The sequence below is a fragment of the Carcharodon carcharias genome, chromosome 15, assembly GCF_017639515.1.
Source record: "Carcharodon carcharias isolate sCarCar2 chromosome 15, sCarCar2.pri, whole genome shotgun sequence".
NCBI lineage: Eukaryota > Metazoa > Chordata > Chondrichthyes > Lamniformes > Lamnidae > Carcharodon > Carcharodon carcharias.
The window spans coordinates 102,520,006-102,540,728 of record NC_054481.1 but is presented as its reverse complement, the minus strand read 5'-3'; the positions used below and the strand labels follow the sequence as shown (position 1 = coordinate 102,540,728).

At 41.0% G+C, this 20,723-nt stretch overlaps 1 protein-coding gene across 2 annotated transcripts in view; it reads right to left on the bottom strand.

The window, feature by feature from the left end:
- vps13d (vacuolar protein sorting 13 homolog D) overlaps nt 1-20,723 on the bottom strand; it is a 281,437-nt gene that overhangs the window by 246,189 nt on the left and 14,525 nt on the right. For both annotated transcript variants that reach the window (XR_005945250.1, XM_041205688.1), the window contains exons 5-10: nt 19,289-19,405; nt 14,672-14,776; nt 11,495-11,665; nt 7,959-8,059; nt 3,758-3,926; nt 1,469-1,567 (exon numbers count right to left, since the gene is read on the bottom strand). Coding sequence is in view for 1 of the 2 variants with exons in the window: in XM_041205688.1 (XP_041061622.1) it covers nt 1,469-1,567; nt 3,758-3,926; nt 7,959-8,059; nt 11,495-11,665; nt 14,672-14,776; nt 19,289-19,405 (762 nt within the window). In the remaining variant the exon portion in view is untranslated. The remainder of the gene's footprint in view (nt 1-1,468; nt 1,568-3,757; nt 3,927-7,958; nt 8,060-11,494; nt 11,666-14,671; nt 14,777-19,288; nt 19,406-20,723) is intronic.

Sequence of the window (20,723 nt, the reverse complement as noted above, 5' to 3'; positions counted from 1 at the left end):
CTGCCAGAATGATTAAAAAAAAAAGGCATGTTTAAACCTCTAGTGATTTCCAAAAAGATTTCCTGTATGAACTTAAAGTAGCCCTAAAACGCTGAAGTTACATAACTGGTATGGAAGACAACTTTTTTTATTTACATGCCATAATTGCAAGCAGTGTCCCACTCACCAGCCACTCTAAGAAATGCTTCAACATACTGCACCGTGGTAAAATGGGCCTGCACTACAACTCCCCATATGCTGTGCTCCTGATTGCAAATCTGCTATTCCCAGTAGCTTTCATGTAAAGGCCTGGCATTGTCATCTCTAGGTCTAGTACTTCTATTAAAATTATATGTTCTAGTTTTAACAGTTTATTTCACTTGCTATATGCATTCTCCTTCTTTCACTTCCTGGACAGCAAGGAAAAAAAGCACCGAATGTCAACTTTGGCAACATTCCATGGTCATCCATGAATGGAAGACCAGAGAAACACAAGAGTATACATATCAATGAGATAAAAACAAAAAACTGCGGATGCTGGAAACCCAAAACAAAAACAGAATTACCTGGAAAAACTCAGCAGGTCTGGCAGCATCGGCGGAGAAGAAGAGTTGATGTTTCGAGTCCTCATGACCCTTCAGCAGTCAACTCTTTTCTTCTCCGCCGATGCTGCCAGACCTGCTGAGTTTTTCCAGGTAATTCTGTTTTTGTATACATATCGAGCCTCATATAGTTAAGACAGTAGCCAGATAACCTGCTCCCAAGTTTCAGCAATGCTGCTCCAACCAGTTGCTCAGTATAGAGAGGCCTGGGCCAATACAATTTTTTGCCTCTCTGTTCCCAGCCTCTAAGCAGGCATTCTTCTCACCTTTTGCTGGAATTTCAGTGGCAGCACTGGGATACCCATTTTATCTAGAGAAGCCATCAGCAGGATTAACAGACTGCAGAACAAGATACTGAGAAATCTAACTTTATTGTATGCGACTACCTGACATAGATTGCGCAATTTCTACTCACAGGAGCAAAATCACTTATCTATGTCCAGAGGGTTTAGGCACATATTGAAAAAGCCTAGGTTCAGTGAACCTGAAAGGGAGCAGAAGCACTACTCAGTATCACTAGATAAAACTGCACTGCTTACCACCATTGGTGACCTTCCTGTTGCTTGGCCTACTGGGGCAGGGCTATCTCAGGCAGACTGGGAAGCGACTAAGGCAGACCTGACCCTCCAGGATGCATTAGTGAAGCAGGCTGGCTAGTCAATTATCAACAGTGCTCCGGAATGCTGGGAACTTCCATGGTTCAGGTATTGGACTATTGAGTCTATCACTCAATAACATGATTTTGATTTTCATTCTAAGTGTACCATCGTGGAACCATTTCCAACTGAGTGTCCACAATTTAGTCATGGATGGATGGAGTTACTTCTCTTCTTATTACATATTGGCTTATTATGCATAAAGGAGGATCTTTACTCCCAAATCCTGACCTCTGCCAGCGTATCTTGCTTCTTGAACCGTTCATATACAATCTCTCGCAGGATTTTCAACTCTTCAAAGGTCTGTTCATCCTCAATTCGCTCCAACTCCTGTTAATTAAAAATAGCACAATACCAAATTACATTAGTCAAGGCACTTGTGAGGGATAGGGCAAGTATGATTTCTCTAATGCTCCCCTGGATTATTCTTACTTTATTGCCAAATACAAAATGAAGTGTTTCATCAATTTGACATGGTCAAGAATAGCAAAGCAAAAAATCCTAGCAATTCAATTTATAGTTTTTAAAAGACAAAGATCCAGCAAAGCACATCGACAAGGATCTCTCACCAGCAATGCCATATGCAAAAACAGGACATTCCCACTATTCCTTCAGCAGCACTCAACAGAAATATGTCAGCATGTCACTGCTGGTAACAAGCAGATTGCTCTTCCTCCATTTCTTTGAACACACCAACATGATTCCCCACTATTCAGTCCATAAGAATGATAGACCTCCCCAACATTCATTGTAAATGTGCTGGCCAAGTGCCCCAATATCTCTTTTTTACACACTAAACAAACCCACATTCCTAATGGAAGCACAAACTAGTCTCTACCACCACCCTCAGAGCAAGCACTCTGCTTGACATAATAGCCCCCATCTCCCCTCCAAACAAACCAATAGGAGCTCTAAGGATTCCCCCGTGTACACACCCATACATTAACTGCTGTCCCTGAAATAGTCGTTTGGTAGTACAGAACTTGAGTGTCGCTGAAAAAAGAGACATGTCTAAGCTTTTCGTCTTGCACTCATCAGGACATTCGCAAGAATACCAGTATAAGGGGTAAACAACAATTTATACTGGTGTGAAGAGAGTGTTGATTGGTTGGCAAATGGTGTTGCCATGGAGAATGCACCAGTGATGGTGGCTGACAATTAACTGCCAAGCATTGTTTGAAACTTAAACCAGGCAGCTTGACCCAGATTGGTCAAGGCATTGCCCTGAGGAATGAGTCAGCGAATGGCTGTCACTTATTTTGTTTAGCTGAAACAGGTGCAATGTATGTACATATTCTTTCTGTCTGCAAAGAACAGGGCCCTGTGTATTAATATATGCAAATGTGCCACACTGCGAGCCTGACTGACAATCTTAAATTGGTTGTCAGCACAACTCTTAGCACATTGAAGATTATTTAACAAATGTTGTCCAATTGCAGAATCACATCATATATTGGACACTGTGTTTTGAGTTTTGCAAGCACTGCTGGTTGGGTACGGTCTGTACCCTGCCCATTATCAACAGTAGCTGGGACATGCTATTTGGTATGATTCACCAGTCTTTGGGACATCAGGCCTACATACCTAGCATCACACTGGCACTGAAATTCATATACCACATTACTCACTTGTGTGATAGGCAGAACATCTTTTTGGCTTGACGGCTGTTAGCGACGAATACCACTCATGTTGCTACTACATAGCAGCGTGAAACAGCTAGCTTCACCTGTTGTCCAAATTTTTGAGATGCCTTGCCCTTCCAGGGTAATCTGAGGTAGACTGGGCACTTTTTCAAGGTCGAAAGTGATTGCCTTAGGCCTGCTCATGAGCTTGCATGATATACAGCGTGAAATGATCTGATCAGGGTAGCCATTATCCTGTAGGATGCTTTTGATGCACCCTATTTCAGCATCAAGCGTGCATGGTGAGCAAATGGCTCGGGCCCTATTTACAAGGTTGCCAATGAGCTCAATCTCATAGCATGTGGAACCTTATGAATCCCAATGCATATATTGACTGGTGAAGGTAGGCTTGTGGTAGACTGTGGCAGAGAATCCCCTGGCAGATTTCTCAACTGGTACATCAAGGAAGGGGAGTTCATTTGACTGCTCCATTTCAAAGGTGAATTTGAGTGCAGGGTGGAGCCCATTAAGATATGTAAGGAAATTGTTTCGTGCAGCTTCAGATTTAAATTTCTTTTGCAAACGTATCATCCATATAATGGAAATATATGAGGGACGAGAGGTTCGATGTCATTTCATTGAAAACACATTTCTCATGGAACCCAACAAAGATGTTTACAAGGTCTGTGCCTAGAGGGGTTCCCATGGCAGCATTCTTTTCACATACTGTATAAATTTTTGTTTTCCCCCTAATATTGGTATTCTTGCAAGTGTCCTGATGAGTGTAAGATGAAAAGCCTACACATGTCTCTCTTTTCAACAATACTCAAATTCCTAAAATATTGGAGTTGTTAAAATTAGTGAATAAATGAGTAATTCCCAGTTAAGATTCTATCACCTCATCTTCAAACGAATTCAGGCTTCCTTTCAACTTATGATGGTATTTCTCTGTATAAATTACAGCGTCTCTTGCTCGTTGCAATACAAACATCCAGTTTAATCGTCTCCTCTGCTCACGGATCTCAGCAAGATTTGCATTCAAGGCAAAATTCCACCACTCACGTGAACTATTTATAAGGAAAAAAGAATGTATAGAATAGAATTTTCCAACATTATCCAGATCCTTTATTAAGAAATCCAACAGAATGAATTCTACTTATGCATTCATATAAATAAATAGTTGATCTCCTGTGACAAGCTATATAAGGAGTGGAATTTTGACTTTGGACAATAGTGTAAAACGGATATTATCAGATCTTCAACAGAAATGTTAATCAATTGAGATGTATGGTTGATCTGATATCACCAGTTTTACACTACTCCCCAAAGCAAAATTATACCCCTTCCTTGGAGTCACGGCCAAGTGTAGCTCTCAGATAATGCAGGGTTAGAGAGGAAAGCGTGCCAGAATGGACAGATGAAAAGCCATACACACTGTTATTTTATGCTTTAAATTACTATGACCACATTTATAACACAAACTGCCTGTGTAAACATATCATGCTATAGTTACACCCTCTTAACAGTGGTAATACAGCAGAGACAATTTTCACTATAATTGTGGCTATACGAATTTCTATAGAAAAGAAATGATAGCAAGAACATGCAGACTCGAGATAGAATAGATTGGATTGTAAAAGCTGAATCCTTCAGTGGGATTAAACAGTCAATTCGACGCAAGTGGCTATTCTGAGTAGCACAGGGCAATGAGATCTATTCAGAAGTGCTGCAGGGAATGTGTGGTACGTTCAGAGGTCAACTACTAGCCAGCTGGCATCAGACACGCCAAGTGTACTTCATGTCTTACATCACTCAAGGCTATTGTGCTGGAAACAGCTGCCAAAATGGGATTCAATTAATAAAAACTGGAATGCAGAAAAATTTCCATAAGTGACTACTTACCACTTGCAATCCTCCAATTATTGTTAACTATTTTTCTTTTTTCCCCCAAGATGCAAAACTCACACTGGAGTACAGTCCCATGGGCACCATTAGCTGTCCAGTATGAGTACTTTTTAAGCCCAATCCAGGCATCCACACACTGCAGTAATCGATAGATACCAGTCAGGAACACAAACCCTGAGTGATTCACCCCCACTGGAAGTCTAAGGCAACAAAGGCCAATTTTAAATACTTAGACTGCTGTCAGCTGAGGTCAATTAACTCAGCACAGACTAGCTACTGAAACTTGTACCATTGAGTCTATATGGCTCAGTACTGCAGCAATGTGTTTTTATTCACTGAGCTATCGTAGAAGACTTGTAAGATACAATAATGTTTGTAATTTGTATTTTTACAATGAAGGAGTCGAATGACCCAGATTTTGTGGTTTGCGGCAAATGAATGGTGCCGTCAGTTCATTACACTACACTTGCCCACAGACTTTCAATGAGCTATTTTGCTGCAATCTACAGGGGACCTGGAATATGCGTGAATAGATCAGGCAACTGTGTATCTCCACAACTAGCCTGCAGAATCCTTACTAAGGCACGGGGTCTAAACTAGGAAGTATCAGCTAAAATAGTTTATCCAATGCTTAGTCATGTATAGAAACTGAAATAAAGAGAGGGCAAGAAAGATGGACTGAAGAGAGAAGAAAGAAAAACAGGAAAAAAAAGTAATAAATAAGAAAATATTTCAAAATCTCCACCTGTAAAAGTTAATTTTCAGTGGCAGAGAGGTTGTTTGGCAGCTAAAACATTACTAATGCTGAAATGGGCAAGCCCTAACCTTTTCTGGCGATTTTACTAGTTATCTATTGCATAAGTACAGCAAATTCACACCCAGTCACATGTTTCAATGTTGAGTCTCCTGGAAAACTACTGGAATATTCTGGCAATAGTACTGAAGACTTGTGCTCCAGGGCTTGCCGTGCCCTAAGCCAAGCTGTTCCAGTGCAGCTACAACACTGGCATCTACCTGGCTATGTGGGAAATTGCCCAACTATGTCTTGTACACCAAAAGCAGGGCAAATCCAACCCGGCCAATTACTGTCCCATCAGTCCACTGTCCATCATCAGTAAAGTAATTTGGGGGGGGTCATCAACAGTGCTATCAAGCGGTACTTGTTTAGCAGTATCCTGCTCACTGAAGCTCAGTTTGGATTCCGCCAAAGCCACTCAGCTCCTGAACTCATTACAGCCTTCGTTCAAACATGGACAAAAGAGCTGAACTCGCGAGGTGAGGTAAGAGTAACTGCTCTTGACATCAAGGCAGCTTTTGACAGAGCGCAGCATCAAGGAGCCTTAGCAAAACTGGAGTCAATGGGAATTGGGGGAAAACTCTCCGCTGGTTGGAGTCATACCTAGCACAAAGGACGGTGGTTGTGGTTGTTGGAGGTCAGTCATCTCAGCTCCAGGACAACACTGCAGGAGTTCCTCAGGGTAATGTCCTCGGCCCAACCATCTTCAGCTGCTTCATCAATGACCTTTCTTCCATCATAAGGTCAGAAGTGGGGATGTTCACTGATGATTGCACAATGTTCAGCACCATTCGTGACTCCTCAGATACGGAAGCATTCCATGTTCAAATGCAGCAAGACCTGGACAATATATAGGCTTGGCCTGACAAGTGGCAAGTAACATTCACACCACACAAGTGTCAGGCAATGACCATCTCCAACAAGAGAGAATCCGACCATCGCCCCATGATGTTCAATGGCATTACCATCACTGAATCTCCCACTATCAACATCCTGGGGGTGACCATTGACCAGAAACTGAACTGCACTAGCCACATAAGTAGTGTGGCTACAAGAGCAGGTCAGAGGCTAAGAATCGTGCGATGAGTAACTCACCTCCTGTCTCCCCAAAGCCTGTCCACAAGACACAAGTCAGGAGTGTGATGGAATACTCCCCACTTGCCTGGATGTGCAGTTCCCACAACACTCAAGAAGCTTGACACCATCCAGGACAAAGCAGCCTGCTTGATTGGCACCACATCCACAAACATGCACTCCCTCCATCACCAACGCATAGTAACAGCAGTGCGTACCATCTACAAGATGCACTGCAGGAACTCATCAAGGCTCCTTAGACTGCACCTTCCAAACCCACAACCACTACCATCTAGAAGGACAAGGGCAGTAGATAGATGGGAACACCACCACCCGGAAGTTCCCCTCCAAGTCACTCACCATCCTGACTTGGAAATATATCACCGTTCCTTCACTGTCACTAGGTCAAAATCCTGGAACTCCCTTCCTATCAGCACTATGGGTGTACCTACACCACATGGATTGCTGCGGTTCAAGGAGGCAGCTCACCACCATGTTCTCAAGGGGAACTAGGGATGGGCAATAAACGCTGGCCTAGCCAGCAAAACCCACAATGAATAAAAGAAAAATAGGGAAGTGTCTGGAGCAGGAGTCGGGGGTGGGGCGGAGAGACCAACTTGAACAACAACCTCCTGACTTCCATGTTTAATTACATGGGTGCAGTCGCCAGAAAAGTTGCTGTGCTCTTTACACTTTAATAGCTGTGAGCGCTGCCACCTCATTGTTATATTTATCACACAACCCAGACCACTTTTTAAAATTTCATTATACATTTGTGTGATAGGCAAAGATTTGAAAGTGGTGTAATTTACATGTTAATGAAAGGGATATTTAAGTAGGTTTTCAACATCATTACTGCTGTTTTGAGAACAAAATAATTGCAGTATGTCGAAGCATATTGTAACAATTGTAACAAGGCACAACAGAATTCTATAAGCCGCAAGAAAAAAGGCTCAACGATCTATTGAAATCGCACAGACCTCCACAGTAAATTACAACCTTGAAAACACTTGGGTGTTACAAAAGGCAAGTACATTTCCTACAGTGTTGCTTGCAAGCGGAGAATGCATTTAATTGAACAGCTCATATTTTGTTTTGCATTAATTTTCTTTTAAAGGAGGCAGCATCCAACTAGTCTTGCTCATGCTTTCAAGCATTAATGCATAGATCACCACTGATGCCCTCCTAGGTGTGAAAATCAACATATTTCCTCCCCAGATGAACAAGATCACACATAAGAAGTGGAATGGTGGAAGCAGTGAAATAAGTCAATTCACTTTACTTACAGAAGTCAAAAGAAATAGTAATCAGAAGGGAGATTTACTTTGATTTAATGGGAACTTTTGGTCTCCATTTTCTTAATTGGAGCTGTCGCTCTTTCCTTTCCATTTCTTTCAGGAATGTCATCAATTGCTGGTACTGTACCTGGGAACAAAAGAGAGGGGCACTAAAATAAGTAATCAGCTAAAAATCAACATCCAAAGAGGCAAAAGAAATGTTTGCAAAGACAGGCAACGGAACACCATTCACAATCTACATCTGTCAATTTTTTTTTTAAAAACTTGAAATGTAGATTATCACCATGGCCAGGATTTAGAATATAAAACTTGTTTTTATGCAGCATCTTTAACATCCCAAAGTCCTCCACATGACTGTTGTTAAACAAAATTTGACACCGAGATATTAGGGCAGGTGACCGAAAGTTTGGTCAAAAATGTAGGTTTTGATGAGCCTCTTAAAAGAGGAAAGAGAGGTAGAGAAGTGAAGAGAATTCCGGAGCTTAGGGCCTTGGTAACTGATGGCACAACTGCCAATGGCGGAGTGATTAAAATTGGGGATGTGCAAGACGTCTGAACTAGAGCAGCACATATATCTTGAAGAGTTATAGGGCTGGAAGATGTTACAGAGATAGGGAGGGGCGAGGCCTTGAAAGGATTTGCAAACAAGAATGAAAATTTTAAAACTGAGGAATTGCTTAACTGAGAGCCAGTGTAGGTCAGCAAGCACAGAGGTGAAGATGAATGGGACTTGATGCGAGTTAAGTGACAGGCAGCAAAGTTCTTGATGAGTTTAAGTTTATGGAAGATGAGAAAGTTGGTGAGGAGTGCATTAGAGGAGTCAAGATAACAAAGGCATGGCTGTGAGTTTTAACAGATGAGCTGAGGCAGGTGCAAAATCGAGCAAATGTAGGCAAGTAGAGGTCGATGGACTTAGTGATGGTGCTGTTACATTGGAGGAAATTTCTGCTCTTCCAGTACTGGATGTCAGACAAGCATTCTGACAATTTAGAGCCAGTGGAGAGGTCAAGAAAGGTGGTGTTGAGTAGAGCTGGGTGTTATCAGTGTATATGCAAAACAGAAAGCTTACTGTTTTCAGATGAAGTCGCCGAGGGTCAGTATATGGATGACAAATAGCAGGGAGCGAAGGAAATATCCCTGGTTTGGAGGGGGTGGATGGTAGGGGAGCCAGAGGTAATGGTGCAGGAGTGAAAAAAGAAGCCATTGCAGATGATCTTGTCTCCCACTGGATAGTTAAGAATGGGAACCAGGTCGGTGTAGTTCCACCCAGCTGGAAGAGGGAGGAGAGGCATTGGAGAAGGATTGTTTGGTCAACCTTGTCAAAGGTTGCAGACAGGTCAAGAAAGATGAAAAGGGGTCATTTACCTTTTCAGCCACATAGGATGTCATTTGTGGCTTTGATAAGAGGCATTTTAGTATTGCAGCAGAGTCGGGAGCCTGATTGGAGGCATTTAAAACATGGCATTCAGGGAAAGGTGGGCACAGTCTAGGGAGGTGGCAAATGGTCTGGGACCTTGGACAGGAAATGGGCAGTAGTTTATAAGGACAGAGGGCAGGGTGAGATCAAAGGTTGATCTTCAGATGAGAGGGTGATAAAGGCAGATTTGAAGGGGAGATAGTATATGAGGGGAGAGAACCATTAAAAACATCAGCTGGCATGAAGGCCATGAATGGAGTTTGGTAGTCAACGGTTTATTGGAAATAGAGTAGAAGACACGGATCTCGTGGACAAGGTGAGCTTGAAGAGGGCATGAAGGGAGATAGGAGAGAAACTAAAGAAATATGCAAGTTCAGAGTTATGCAATAAGGGGTCCTTACAGGAACTTTGGCCTGGTGGGCAGCTGAGCGGATGATCTCAATCTTAGTGACAAAGAACTCCATAGATTATCAGACTTAAGTTAAAAGCAAAATACCGCAGATGCTGGAAATCTGAAATAAAAACAGAAAATGCTGGAAAAACCCAAAATTGTTCTGGCAGCATCTGTGCAGAGAGAAACAGTTAGCATTTTGAGTCTGTATGACTCTTCATCAGAGCTAAAGAGAAGTAGAAACGCGATGGATTTTATACTGTTTAGCAAAATAGGTCAGGAATAGGTGGGAGCTCGGGAGAGATTGACAAAAATAACATGGACACAAGACAAGAGGAGTGTTAATAGCAGTGTCAAAGACTAAAGAAGGTGCTGATAGTGGCATAAAGGTAAGATAGCAGAATGTGTTAATAGCAGAACAAGGGTCAGCGGTCTATGAAAGCACAACATAGAAACAAGTGATAAATGGCCGAGCGGGGGAAGGGGGCTGGAGAAAATACATTTTAAAAATTTAAAAATATAAATAAATAAATAAATAAAAATGAATAAATAAATAAAATTTAAATTTAAAAAATGGATTAAAAAAGGGGTAAAGATGGAGGACAGGGTTCATGGTCTGAAGTTGTTGAACTCAATATTAAGTCTGGAAAGCTGTAAAGTGCCTAAATTGGAAGATGAGGTGCTGTTCCTCCAGTTTGCATTGGGCTTCACTGGACCATTGCAGGGGGCCAAGGACGGACATGTGGGCATGAGAGCAAGATGGCATGTTGAAATGGCAAGTGACAGGAAGGCCTGGGTCACGCTTGTGGACTGAGTGAAGGCGTTCTGCAAAGCAGTCACCCAGTCTGTATTTAGTAACCCAATGTAGAGGAGGCTGCAGTGGGAGCAGCAAATACACTGGACTTGTTGTAGATGAAGGTGGAAGAGGCAGAGGAAAGGGATTTAAGACGACTATTTACAGTAATGAAAAGAAAATTAGCAACCACTTGAGTTTTAAATACCCTCACAGGCCCAAATACACTTTCAACCCAGAGTTATGTCCCAGGCAGAATGGACAGGCAAGCCTTCATGCTGTCAATTCCCTATATGTGCAAACCACCTGTTACCCTGCAAACAAAATTAGTTAACCAACAAAACATAGCTCTGCCAGTACAAATCTGCTCTAGCTCGCCAGGATGAATGGGCAGGCATACATTTGTGCTTTCTCGCTCATGAGCGAGGATGCGTTATGCTAAATGCTTTTTAGCCTCCATCTAACAGTATTAATCCCACTTTGCTCTTAATTTTCATTATCTGGTCCTCCCGAGTTGCAAACATGCCATCCAACATGCATCCTCCTCACTGCATCTGCATCACATCTCACAATTTTATAAACGTACCTTCCCAGAGTCTTCAACGTGGAACTCAGGAACTCTGTCTCCCCCTGCCTCCCTTTTGCCTTCAATCTACTGTCTTTTAAAAGCTATGTTTGGCATCTCTTAATTGTTACTTCTTAAGCTACCTGGTCTTTTCTCCTACTCTTTCAACTTTGATCCTTCAACCATCACTTCAACCAAAGACTGTGTCTCAAACATGTTCCGGTTTGTTACACTGTGTCTTTGACAAAAGTTTTAAGGACCACATTGTCCCATCTTTCCAGCTGTGAATAGCAGTAACAAAGCACAGAAGGTGAACAGATCATCTTGCGCATGGATATTTTAGCCAATGTAGTACAACTTTAAATGCCCCCCTAGTCTCTGAAGTTCGTGATTCACCTGTGATAGTTTTAACGGAATTGTCTTCAGCTTGACATCGCACTCAATGCGTGGAGTGTTCCGGGAGCGCAAGGGTTCTTTGCTTCCATTCCTCTTTAACAGTGCGGAGGCACAGACTGGTTCCAGTATGTACTTGTGGTCTCTGTTTTCCAGGAAACAATCCATTGCTTCCTGGAAAGTCAAAGTGATGTATGAGGTATAAGTGTATTAGTTCCTTTATTCCAATAAATCACTCAGTCCTAAGTCACAGGAATTTTTATTAAAGTTATGTTATGTTTTTACTTAACGGAGGAAGAAAAGTCTCTGTGGCAACTTTTCAGTCAAATCACTCATCCATTCTTATAGAAGAAAATAATATTCCAGTCAAATTCTAAGTATGTCTCTCCCAAATTTTCTTACCTGCATGGAATCCCTTGGCAGTCACCAAGAAAGGCAATGGGGGAGCCATCAAGCAAGAACCATTCTGTTGTAGATTCATTTTGAGGGGACAAGGACAATTAAAAACTGGCCTGAAAGCCAATAGATCCCAGAAACTATATTACCAGCAATGAAATCTGCATTTGAAGCAGTTCTGGCTTAGAGTGATAAAGTTATTTCCCGTGAAGGACATTGAAACATGTCAGCATTCACATCAATAAGAACACCCCAATGGCATGGCAGAAAGGGGGGCCTTAATCAAGGTACTCCACCCAAGTCACAACATTTCTGTTTTTGAAATAAACTTCAAACATAATTCCACAGTCATTAATATTTTCTCCCAGAAAAATAAGAGTGTACTTTAAATAAAAGAATACTTACCTTGGACTTCACTTCATTTTTAAGGAGATTAAAGTTGCTCAGTATTTAATAAATCATACTTCTAGCCGTGTTAAAAAGTACCTGTGTCAAAATTGGATGAGTTTAGAACTACTCTATTTGGGATGTGAACCGCAGCCAAAATTGGCACCAACTGCTCAGACACAGTGACCAAAAGCGACCACTTGGGTGTGGTAATGGAGAGTGAATAGCTTCTAAAGAAGTGCATTCCAATATGGGTCAGTATCTTTGGAAGAGGAAAGAAAACTGGAATAAAACAGACACATACGTACCAATACTAATGTCGTGAACTTACGAAGTTACAAGCCTATTATAATACACACTTCATGTTTATCTACCCCTTTAAGGCTGTTACAAATGTTACAACTATAAAGCCTTAGTCTAGCATTGGAATATGTTATGGACAGGAGGAATTTAATTTAAACAGTCTAGCTTTCTCCTCTCATCACCTGTCCGTAAATAAAGGTGCTTTGATTTTTTATGATTCCCCACTTTATAAGCAGTGATGTATTTCCCAGCCCCTCAATTTTGCTGTGATCTGATTTTTATTATTAACCCCACAGCAAACTCGAGATAGGGTAGACTCAAAGAGGTAGTTTATTCGCACACACTCAAACACGAGGAAGGTTGCAACGTAGCCTCCTTTTTCACTCATACAATAAAAGAGGGGAGTTAAAGAAAGAAAGGTTCACAGGGTAAAGGCTACAGAATAAAGAATTATTGTTTCATGTGAGTCCAGAGTCCAGAATCAAAATTCCTTTACAGGGATCAGCAGGCTGAATTCACTTTTCCAGTAGAGTTGACTTCCGTGATGGGATAGGCATGTAGAGATGAATTAATCTTGCAGGCAGTGGTACCAAAGTTCAGAAAGCCCGTAGAAACAGTGTAGGTGGGGTCAGGCACTCACCTGGACCAAGCCCTTGTTATGAACTGCTGCTGGCTAGATGGAAGTTGGCAGGCTGATTGGCAGTACAGCAAAACAGTGTAACTGGTTCTCCCAGCTTTTTTTTTGGGGGGGGGGGGGAATCATGTGACTCCAACCGCTCCACTTTGCCTTGACAGAGGATGTACATTCCCTTGTCTGTATTCTTGAGATTGTTAATGTTTCAACCATTAAGAATTTGGAAGGAGCTTGCATCATCTTTTGTCCTAGCAGGCTAGTAGTCTCCATTGGCCAGGCCTGGCAAAGGAAATGTAGATGATCTTTATAAAATTCCCTTTAGTTTGGTTTCTGCAGTTAACTGGATCATTAGCATCTCTTCAGAGGTAACGAGATGTCAGCTTCTCTGAAACTGCCAGAAAACTGACATGGCTTCAGTCATTTTAAAGTCTTTGTCCAGTTTTCAAAGTTTTAAGAAGTAGCCTTGATAATATATATATATTTCATTAAAATATAGTGAGGTCTTAGCTCCATTACTGAGTACTTTGTTCATATACCTTAACATGCATATGTCCAATGCACAGCTAATGGTGAAAGGTGTTCTCCTGCACAGCCAGCCAAACTGTCCCTAATGATTAATTCAGTGACAGATGATGCAGCCAAATAACTTGCACAGCCTTTACTAGATGTAACATTACACTAGGCAGGATAACAGTATATGGCTGAAAGATTGCTCTAGCAAAGAACTGTTGCTAACACAATGGCCTTCTTCTAAACTGTAGCTTTTAGTGGTTTTGTGACTATATTTAGTCAAAGAGGGAGTTTTAGCAGCAGCACCTTTTATAAAGAAAACTAAATTATTGTTTCAAAAATATCTATTTCAATGTTTTTTTCCCTCAATTATTTGTTTGCTTGAGAATAGGGGCCAAGCCAAACAGTGTGAAAACTCAATTAATAATCACAAAATTAAAATTACATATGCTGAGATCAGGGCAAATTTCATTCATAATTCAGCCTATCCACACTATCAGCCTTAACAATTCCTTGAAACCAGTTCTCTTTCTTGTCCCTTTCAATCTACGTTTTATTGTTTTAAAATAAACTAATAAAAATGAACAGGACTGAACCAACAGAATTTTAAAGACTGACAAGCTTTGAAAGCTGAATTTTAAAATGGCATGGATGGTGAGAGCCGGATTGAGAGTTGAGCCTCCTTGGCACCCACCTCCCCCCAGCTCAGATTTATTAAAACACCAACTTGTGATGAAGAAACAGGACTGTAGAATGTTTACACCCTGCATTAATAAAACAAATCAAGTCATGATATACTACTCTTAAATGAAATATATTTGCCAAGAGCCTCTGATCTCTATAGGCCAGTTAATAATCTGCCTCTGCTGAAGGTTCACCCTTTAAAGAAGGTGTCACAGTGTGCAGTTCAGAGTCTGATTTACTAAACATTAAGTAAATAAACTTCAAACCTGGAGTTCAGCAGGAAGAATGTCCCCCAGTAACTCACAGTCCACATCCCAGTAAATACTGAAATCCTCAAGCTGTAGTCTCTTCTTCCTTATTGACTTCTCAGCCTGAGAGGTAAAAAACAAATTATTAAGTAAAGCAGCAGTGCTAATATTGCAAGAAATCATTTCAGCTATATATTAAAAATTCCTGTTAAATTAACTGCTATTGACTATCCCTTTCCAGTCTCTCTTACATTACATAGAAATCCTCACTAACTTTTTGCAAAGTGCCATAAACACTGTGTGCTTGCACAAATGCACGATCTTACTTTTGCAGGGATTTTCGAGCATGCATACTCTGACATGTACTGATTACAACGCTTTGAATAACTGCAAAAGCAAGCATATTATGATACGGTAGTCCTTTAATATCACAGGTAGTGAAACGAGACTCATTACCCACCAATACTATATAGATAGCTCAAATTTTTGAGGGTAGGGATTTTTGGTGTGTTCCATTATTACATATTCTACAACAGGACATCATCAAGTGCAGCACCACTTGCATCTGCAATAAATTTGACTCCAGCACTTAATTTGTAAACCAGTGTTTCCTAAACGCTTTCCCCACTGGGACCCCATTTCGAGGCTATTAAATTGCCGTAACCCCTCAGAGAGGGGACTGTGAGATGAAGGGGGTGGGGAGGTGGGGGAGGAGGTGACCTGAGAGAACTTGGATGGTGGGGGTGTGATGGGGCCAGCAGGAGGTGGGAGGGGGACCCGTGAGCAGGGCGTAGGGGAAGGTTTAATCTTTTTTTAATATTTTTAAAAGCTTAACTTTTCAGTGGGTTTCTTGCAGCAAGAATCAGGTCACAAGCACAGCCATTTAGGTAACGCCCACCATTAAAAAAGTGAGGATTTAAAGGGGCCTCGCAGCTGTTAACTTTCAGTTGGAGTGCCATGGCAGCCATTGCTGCTGCAGAGCTTGCGACCCGAGAATCCCATCTTGGGAAGCCCTGTTGTAAGCTTTATGGCGCTACTATGGATGCATTCATCTCATCATTTCCAAATTAATGAACCTAGAAAACTACTTTGAGAGTGACACTTTATATTAGGAGTCAGGCCCAACTTTAACTCCTGCTAATCACTCTGAGCTCAAGCGTAGCTGCAGTGCAAATCCAACAGAGAGCAAAACCACATTTCATAAGTGCTCAAGGAATTTATTGGATCTTTATAAATTTACTTTTCCAATCTGCTTTTCCTACCATAAAAAAAAACTTCCCTTGGAGAGTAGGTCAGGTGTTCTCTGTTTTTCAGCTGATCAGAAAGAACCAGCATGGATTTGAAAAAGGTAAGTTATGCCTGACAAACCTGACTGAATTTTTTGAAGAGGTGACTGAAGAAAGACAGGAGACAGAATATGGATGTTTTTTATGGAGTTCCAGATATAACAAAGTCCCTCATAAGAGATTAAAATTGAGGCACATGGAATTGAAAGCAAACTATTGACCAATTAGGAAATTGGCTAATCTGCAGCAGTCAGAGTATGGATAATGCACAAGTACTCGTTTGCAAAGCTTTGTCTCCGGGTGTGATGTCCGGTAGAGGCAAAGGCGGGAAAGGTCTCGGTGAAGGGGGTGCAAAACGGCACCGGAAAGTCCTCCGAGATAATATCCAGGGAATCACTAAACCTGCTATTCGCCGCCTCGCTTGTCGCGGGGGTGTTAAGCGCATCTCCGGCCCGATTTACGAGGAAACTCACGGGGTTCTCAAGGTTTTCTTGGAAAATATAATCCGAGACTCGGTCACCTACACGGAACACGCTAAACGCAAGACTGTTACCGCCATGAATGTGGTCTATGCCCTGAAACGCCAAGGCCGAACTCTCTACGGTTTCGGTGGTTGAGAACTGTTAACAAAAACATTTCACAAGTACTCTAATTGTCAGGATTGACTAGTGGTGTCCCCAAGCATGGAGCTCACTGTGATCATGGTTGATGAGAAGAAAGGGCAGGCTTCCAAGAAGGGTGCCAAAAAAGCGCAGAAAGAGTTGCCCATGAAGGGCGGCAAGAAGAGGAAAAAGTCCGAGAGAAAGTTACTCCATCTACATCTACAAAGTGATGAAGCAGGTTCACCCCGACACCAGCATCTCCTCCAAGGCCATGAACATCATGAACTCGTTCATGAATGATGTTTTCGAGTGCATTGCGGGTGAGGCTTCCTGCCTGGCCCGTTACAACAAGCACAGCACCATCAGCTTCCAGGAGATCCAGACCACCGTGCGCCTGCTGCTGCCCGGGGAACTGGCTAAGCACGCCATGTCAGAAGGGACAAAGGCGGTGACCAAGTACACCAGCTCCAAGTAAAACTCCACAATGGACTAAAAAAACATTCAAGAACTTGTGTTAGGCTTAACTCTTCTTCATATTTATTGATAACTGTGGGATAGAAAACCACATATCCAAGTATGCTGATGGCACAAACATTGATGACATTGTAAGCAGTGTGGATGGAAGCATAAAATTATAAAGGTATATTAAAAGATTAAGCAAATGGGCAAAACTGTGGCAAATGGATTTCAATGCTTGCAAGTGCAAGGTCACCCACTTTGGGCCTAAAAAGACCAGAACAGAGTATTTTCTAAACGGTATCCTTTATTACAAAAGGGATTGAACATAAAAGTAAGGATTTTATACTTCAGTTATACAGAGCATTGGTGAGAACACATCTTGAATATTGTGTGCAGTTTTGATCTCCTTATTTAAGGAAGGATGTAAATACATTGGAGGTGGTTCAAAGGAGGTTTACTGGACTGATACCTGGAATGAGTGGGTTGTCTTATGAGGAAAGGTTGGACAGACTGGGCTTGTTTCCACTGGAGTTTAGAAGAGTGAGGGGTGATTTGATTGACATATTCAAGATCTTGAACGGCCTTAACAAGGTAGACTTTGAAAGGATGCTTCCTCTTGTGATTGAGTCAAGAACTCAGGGGCACTGTTTTAAAATTAGGGGTTGCCCTTTTAGGACAGAGATGAGGAGAAACTTTTTCTCTTAGAGGGTTGTGCAACTTTGGAATTCTCTGCCTCAGAAGGTGGTGGAGGCAGGATCATTGAATATTTTTAAGGCAGAGGTAGATAGATTCTTGTTAGGCAAAGGAATCAAAGGTTATCGGGGTTAGATGGGAATGTGGAAATTCTTATTGAATAGTGGAGCAGGCTTAAGAGGCCGAATGGTCTACACTTGTTCCTGCTTCTTATGTTCTATGTTCTTATGTGAAAAGTTAGAAACAGTGGAGGGCCAAAGGGACTTGGGTCTGTGCACATAAATTATTTAAATGACAGGTACAGAAAATAATCAAAAAGGCTAATGGTCGCTGACCTTTATATCTAAAGAACGAGATACAAAAAGGTAAAAGATATTCCAGGGCTATACAAAGCTCTAGCTAGATCACACCTCAAGTACTATGAGCAGTTCTGGGCACAATACATTAGAAAGGCTTGAAAGGTGAGCACTGTAATTTACCAGAATAATACCTGGACTTCAAGGGTTAAATTATTAAGAGAGATTACACAAACTAGTGTTGCATTCCTTGGAATTTATACGATTAAGGGGCTATTTGATCAAAGTTTTCAAGATATTATGGGGAACTGATGGAACACAAACAGAAATTATTTCCATTGGTTGGGGAGTCCAAGATTAGGAGGTGTAATCTAAAGAATTAGAGCCAGGACTTTCAGGATTTCCAGCATCTGCAGTATTTCACTTTTGCTTTCAGGAATGAAGTCGGGAAACACTTTTACATGCAAAGGGTGGTAGAATTTTGGATCTCTCTTGCACAAACAGCAATAAAGCGAAGTCAATTGCTCAGTTTAAATCTGAACCTGATACGTTTTGTTAACCAAAGGTGTTAATGGGTATGGATCAAAGGTTGGTATAGAAAGTTAGGTCACAGATCAACTATGAATTCACCAAATAGGGGAACAGCCTTGAGGAGTTAAATGGCCTACTCCTGCTCCAATGTTGACAAAAGATCTAAAGCACTGTGCATTCTTTGAAACTGCTAGCTACTAAGAAAGCTATCTTATTTGGAGCTGATTGCTTCTGTTTAAATCAATGGTCCAGACAGAAGTCTTGATGATTACTTAGCGGGTTAGTGGATATGACTTAACACATTAGAATGGGATTGGATCAGATTGGTATAGTGGATAAACAGTGAATTCAATGCTTCTTCCTATTTATCTTAAATTACTAATTTTAGACCAACTTAGAAAAGTAATTCCAATTAACAATTTTCATTAAAACTAAATGGGAAAATGAAACAGGTCATGGCACTATATTTATAGGAGGTAAAACCATGCACATGGTCCACTCGGATTTAACTTCCACCTACGTACAGGGTGGCCTGCACCATACATGCCTCACTGTATTTGAACTATGTTTAGAACACTAAACTATGTTTAGAATTCACTGCCACTGGATCAAAATCAAGAAGTCAAGAAGGCGGCTCATCACTGCATTCTCACGTACAATTAGGGATGGTCAATACATGCTGGCCTTGCAAGGGATGCTCACATCCCATGAACAAATAAAAACATCAGCATAAATGCTGCTATTTACCACCTCAATTTTGAAACCTACCAACTCATCTTCTGCATTCTGCACAGACACACTCTTGATACAGAACCCAAATGCAAATGGATGGTCAGGATTGGTGACGTCATCTTCAAAACGCAAATGGACATTTCGAACCTTCAGCTGGAAGGGGTAAAAAAACACAGACTCAATGTCCATTCTACCTTTCTAAAATCTCACTGCAAATAAGTCCTCCTGGATTTATGTCTGCACACCAGTTTCTGAATGAACTTCAAAAATAATTCATTGCCTCAATTACCACCTCAAGGATGTGAACTACACTATATGAAAACAAGATTTTTCTTGCACTGCAGTCAAAATCAATTCAGATACAAACATGCAATAATGACCTATCATTAAATGGCATAAAAATGCATCATCGATTTATTACATTACTGTGTACAAGTTTAATTCTACATTTTCGCATAATGAGTGTGAAATAAATTTGAAGTCCACATGGATCAACAGAATTTTAATGGTGATTGCATTGAAAGGAATCAGATGCTCAGCTCACAGAAGCAATGGCAAACATTAATCAGCTCAGTATGCCCAACAACCTCGACCCAAAACTTCAGGTTCCAATATTACTGCTAACATTTAGAAGGTTCCCATCTTCTACCTCAATTTTTCCCATCCATTTCCAAAGGTACTATTTCTAGGGTACAATTTGACAGGCACAAGCCACTTCCAGTAACACATCCAAGTAGCCATTCTTCAGATTAACTTAAATGGGAAATGTCAAATAATTGACCGTGGATGATATTTTTAACCGTTTGAGCTACTTCCCAATACTCTGTGTTTGAGTTCTCTGTAAAAGTTCACAAGCAAGCCCACACTTCTTATGAACTAAAACCTGATTTTATATACAAAATATCTGGAACAGAGAGTCACAGATGAACAATGAACCCTTATTATTGTGGTAAACATCTAAAATAATAAGGAATGCTACACCATACTGACAGACTATAACATTTAAGTTAGAAACAATTAACCATTTATTGTCAAAGATAAGTTACGACAGAAGCAAAAAAGAAATCAGAAAATTAGACATAATTACCTTCCACAGATACATTAATATGCATATTATTTCACAAATAGTTTCATGATTGTTAGAGACATTTTATTATAATTTGCTAACTGTGGTTATATGGTGCACATGGGCTTAGAGGGCCAAGTTCCAGCCCAGAAAATTGTATAATATTTGAGCTAGTGAACTGGCAAATTGTTACAGTACATATACATCTGGGTTGACTGACAATCAAGGCAGACGTTAAAAACATTTCTCTAAAACACATGATCGTAAGTATATTCTTACAAAGCTCAGACAAAGCTAAATTTTCTTAGTGAACAATGGCCTTTCTGGTGGGACAATCATTACAGTTAAGGGCTCTGATACTTTCTTGCAATGGCAAACTCATATTGAAGAAATTATCAAACCATT